General features: G+C 48.5%; 1 protein-coding gene across 1 annotated transcript; it reads left to right on the plus strand.

Moving 5' to 3' along the window:
• The first annotated feature begins 889 nt into the window (after window positions 1-889).
• LOC123071426 (laccase-8) lies at window positions 890-3,545 on the plus strand. Its single transcript, XM_044494971.1, has 6 exons — window positions 890-1,045; window positions 1,250-1,401; window positions 1,478-1,725; window positions 1,849-1,971; window positions 2,071-2,985; window positions 3,089-3,545. The coding sequence occupies exons 1-6, from the start codon at window positions 959-961 to the stop codon at window positions 3,217-3,219; spliced, it is 1,656 nt and encodes a 551-aa protein (XP_044350906.1). The 5' UTR covers window positions 890-958; the 3' UTR covers window positions 3,220-3,545.
• The last annotated feature ends 1,311 nt before the right edge of the window (window positions 3,546-4,856 follow it).

The following is a 4,856-nucleotide window of genomic DNA, read 5'->3' on the forward strand; positions in this document are numbered from 1 at the left end:
GAGATCGTCATCGAGCTGAACGTGTGCTGAACTCGGAGGTGCCGTACGTTCGGTGCTTGGATCGGTCGGATCGTGAAGACGTACGACTACATCAACCGCGTTGTGCTAACGCTTCCGCTTACAGTCTATGAGGGTACGTGGACAACACTCTCCCCTCTCGTTGCTATGCCATCACCATGATCTTGCGTGTGCGTAGGAAATTTTTGAAATTACTGCGTTCCCCAACATAACCGGTGCGTCCACCCGGGCGTATGGAGGGGGAGAGGGGGTGGATGCTCTAAGGTGTGGCATCACATGATAATCCCGCAACATCTTAATTAGGTGCCATGTTTTAGATACGAACTATGTATATGTTCTGCGGTTCGGGTAAACCATACGACTTGTTTGTTCGGAGGCAATATAAAATGGTCCTGATCAAGTCAACGCACCTATAGAATGCATAGGGAGGTGACGGCTACTTTTGAGCATTTGAAATCGTCTTGTAATATCTCGCAAAAAGAAAAGATCATTTTGTAATAAGACGAAATCTTTCTCGATATCAATCCACCCTCATTCTTTGAGCCCGCTACGAAGGGTTGACCTGGGTGCTACGCGCCGTTTCTATCTCGTGTAAATTTCCTGGTGAAGTGGTCTGGAACACAAATTGCCGCCGCTATCAACAAAATGACGGGTACTTACGCGATTAAGCTACGTCCGACCAGGTGCAAGCCACGGTTATTATATGTCGTCGTCGCCGTCAGATTACATCGTTAACGCGAGCTCACACGCAAAAGGATCATTGGATCGATCATCGTCGGTTGCAAGACTTTTTCCGTTAACGATTAGTTCCATAAACGATAAGTACGTACGTACGTATAGATAACATGTGGCTATTTCTCTATATATAGAAGGACGACCAAGCTTACAGTTTTGTAGTTTGCGAACTGATCTTGATTGCTGCTCAGGAGTAGTTGGGGTGATGAAGGGAGCATCCATGCTCGTGCCGCTCGTGCTGGCTCTCTGCGCGGCCATGGCAAGCGCCGCAGTCGTGGAGCACAACTTCACTGTAAATTTCCTGCACCCTTTCTTGGTAGTAGCATACCGTTTGCAGTTTTCACGCATAGTTCAATCACTTTTTTTAGCTGTGTAGTTCAAAAATCGCGTATATAGATGTGCAGCATATATGCCCAGCCATGGCGATGTCTCTTGGTCATCTTTGTGCTAACTTCTGTACGCCTGTACCGATGTAAATATGTATGCCAACATGTAGGTGGGCGGCATGAACATCTCTCAGCTCTGCATGGACAGCGTGATCTACACGGCCAACGAGCAGATGCCGGGACCGACCATCGAGGCCACCGAAGGCGACACGGTGGCCGTCCACGTCGTGAACGATTCACCGTACCCACTATCACTCCACTGGTAACGATTCCCTACCCCATGGTTTCATGTACTTTTTTGCCACAGGATGCATGCTAAAATTCATCGTCCGTTGTAGGCACGGCATATTTCAGCTGCTGAGCGGGTGGGCCGACGGGGCTCACATGATCACGGAGTGCCCCATCCAGCCCTCTGGCAACTTCACGTACCGCTTCAACATCACCGGACAGGAGGGCACCCTGTGGTGGCACGCCCACTCCTCGCTCCTCCGCGCCACCATCTACGGCGCGCTCATCATAAAGCCGAGGAATGGCACGGATGGCTACCCGTACACAGCACCATACGGCGAGATTCCAATCACACTAGGTACATACACGCGTTAACGCAGCAAAAATACACGGTGCAAAGCATTCACATGCTTCGTTTAGCTGCGAACATTTGTTTGCTGATTGGCAAGGACATTTTTGCATGCAATTCTTTCTTTGGCAGGCGAGTGGTGGAACAAGAACGTGGACGATGTGGAGAAAGATGCCCACCTGACCGGCCTAGGGCCGGATGTGTCGGACGCCCTCACCATCAACGGCAAGCCGGGAGACCTGACTTCTTGCAGAGGTACAGCCGGCTGTTACTACAATTTAGAGGAGAGTCTAAATTTTACAACTGGAAGATGCGAGTAAAAATTTGCCTTGTATATATTTTGAACCAAATTAGGAGCTGGTATCTACGAAGTGGAGGTGGAGTATAACCAGACGTACCTCCTCCGCATCATCAACGCCGCAGTCAATGTTGAGCTCTTCTTCAAGGTGTCCGGCCACAACTTCACCGTGGTCGCCATCGACGCGAGCTACACCGAGCCATACGCCACAGACGTCATCGTCATCGCGCCGGGCCAGACGGTGGACGCCCTCATGACCACCTCGGCGACGCCCGGCGGCCGGTACTACATGGCGGCCAACGTGTTCGAGAGCAAGACCGTCCAGATCCGATTCAACAACGGTACCGTCACCGGCATCATCACGTACAAGGGAGCGGCGAACGGCACCGCCCCCTCCATGCCAGCCATGCCAGCCCCCACAGACGTGGTGACCGCGGGCAACTTCTACTGGTCTCTGAGGGGCCTCGTCCGGCCGATCGACCCGCCGTTGCCAACGACGGTGGACCACCAGATGCTGGTGGAGTTCGGGGTGGACCAGGCGCCGTGCGCGCCGGACCAGACGAGGTGCCAGGGGTTCGCGCTGGTGGCGTTCATGAACAGGAACTCGTTCCAGTTCCCCAAGAACGCGTCGCTCCTGCAGGCGTCCTTCGACGGCGTCCCGGGCGTGTACACGGAGGACTTCCCGAGCTCGCCGCCGCTGCTGCCGGGGATCCGGAAGGCGACATCGGTGAAGAGGGTGAACCACAGCGACGTGGTGGAGGTGGTGCTGCAGAGCCAGGCGTACAGCAGCGCCCTCGGCACGGAGAACCACCCGATCCACCTGCACGGCTTCAACTTCTTCGTGCTGGCGCAGGGGCTGGGGCGCTTCGACCTCAACGCCACGTACAACCTCGTGAACCCGCGCGTGCGCAACACCGTCATCGTGCCCGGCGGTGGGTGGACCGTCATCCGGTTCGTGGCGAATAACCCAGGTGAGTGCCTGTGAATTGGTTGGTTCATATGTTTTGATTGATGCTAACCATCGATCGGACCGTGTATGTTAAGTTGCTAACCTATCGCGCGCCATGACTGTAGGTATGTGGTTCATGCACTGTCACTTGGACGCGCACCTGCCGTTGGGGCTGGCAATGGTGTTCGAGGTGCTCAATGGCCCGGCGCCGAATATCCTTCCTCCGCCTCCCGAGGACTTTCCGAAGTGCTACTGAAGCAACATCTACACATTGCTTGAATGCTTGACAAGTTCGTCGATAGAGAAGTGAGATATTGTACGGGACACCTGACGTGCCCATATGTACTACAAATATAATGTACTACCAGCCACAGATTTATTTCATCATCTTCTTTGCGTTCAGGTTTGATTTGATATATACTTGTTTCGAAGGTGGGCTAGTCAATTGTTCTAAGCTTTCGTTCTGAATAAAGCTGCAAAGTTACGGAGAAATGGCGTTATAGCTCCTGGGAGTGCCCGCTCCCGCGCGAATAGTAAAGAATTTTTTTAGTAAATGTTTTATAAAAATCCTGTTTTTTTTTCTGCGTGAAAGCTTCCGATCTATTCATCTTCAATTATGACAGTACAATAAACACCAAAAATAATAAAAATTACATCCAGATTTGCAGATCACCTAGCGACGACTACAAGCACTGAAGCGAGCCGAAGGCGCGCCGCCATCATCGTCCCTCCCTTGCCGGAGTCGGGCACAACTTGTTGTAGTAGACAGTCTGTTTTTTTGTAGATGTTCGTGTTAGTGTCGCAAGCATCCTAAGAAAATCTCATGCAAAAAGGAGCAATGGTGTTTCGCCGGTGAAAAAACAAATTTAGGATGACATTTTGGGGAAACATTTGGTGCTTATTTTGTTTTTTTGCACATGCCAAAATGTTTAATGTTTTTGCCTACAAATTTGTATGTAGCATTTGGATGTGTCAAAGAACACATAGAATTTTGTTGGAACTTTTTTTTGGCATTTCAAAGAATATTTTCGCGCGCAGGAGCGCGCGCTCCTGGGAGCACCAACGGATTTTCGTAAATTTATGTCTGCTAGTTACCACCCAAATTCTTATTTTTGTTTTAAATAGCAAATGCTATCTATTGTTTGAAGAAATTCCGAAAAAAAAAGTCTCGCTTGACATGAAAATGGAGAAAGGGAAAGAACAAGAACGGATATAATACCCTTTCCAGCCTCACAAAGGCTTGTTCTAAAAAAAGGCTTCTTTAAAAAAAATCTCACAAAGGCTTCCGTGGGCCGGCCCAACAACGAGGAGAGCAGTTCTCTCACGATATGCCGGTTCTCCTGGTTCCTGGTTACTCAGTTCGTAGTTGATCGGTTGTGGTTGACCGTCGACTTTTCAGGACAGTGCGGTTTAAAAACATTATAAATTCAAAAAAAGTTCACGGATTTGGACATGTTCACAAATTAAAAATAATCAAGGGTTCAAAAAGAATTTGTGAATTTTTAAAAAGTTCACGAGTTCGAAAAAAATTTCATAGATTTAAAAAAAGTTCACGAATTTGGAAAAAGCTCACACGTTCAAAAAAAATCATGGATTTAAAATAAATGCATGCATTTGAAAATGTTCACACATTTGGAAAAAAAATCACGAAATGAAAAAAAGTAAAGGCAAAATGAAAATAAATAAATAGAAGACCAGAAAATGAGTGGGTCAATCAGCAAGTGGAGTGCTTCCTGAGATGCCTTATTAGTGCTCATCCCAAGAAATGTTTGAAATAGCATTCTGTGTGTGAATTTTTATAATGCAACACCAGTTGTCATTTTGTCTTGAATAAATCACCCTTTAAAGTTTTGTATGGTCATAGTCCTAGATACTTTGGAGTTGTTTCTTTTG

Source organism: Triticum aestivum, chromosome 3B (assembly GCF_018294505.1).
Source record: "Triticum aestivum cultivar Chinese Spring chromosome 3B, IWGSC CS RefSeq v2.1, whole genome shotgun sequence".
Taxonomy (NCBI): Eukaryota; Viridiplantae; Streptophyta; class Magnoliopsida; order Poales; family Poaceae; genus Triticum; species Triticum aestivum.

Coding starts and splice junctions, on each gene's coding strand:
- LOC123071426 (XM_044494971.1), top strand. CDS start 959: ATGAAGGGAGCATCCATGCTCGTGCCGCTCGTGCTGGCTCTCTGCGCG. Junction 1,726..1,848: donor CGAGATTCCAATCACACTAG/GTACATACACGC, acceptor TTTCTTTGGCAG/GCGAGTGGTGGAACAAGAAC. Junction 2,986..3,088: donor GTTCGTGGCGAATAACCCAG/GTGAGTGCCTGT, acceptor CCATGACTGTAG/GTATGTGGTTCATGCACTGT.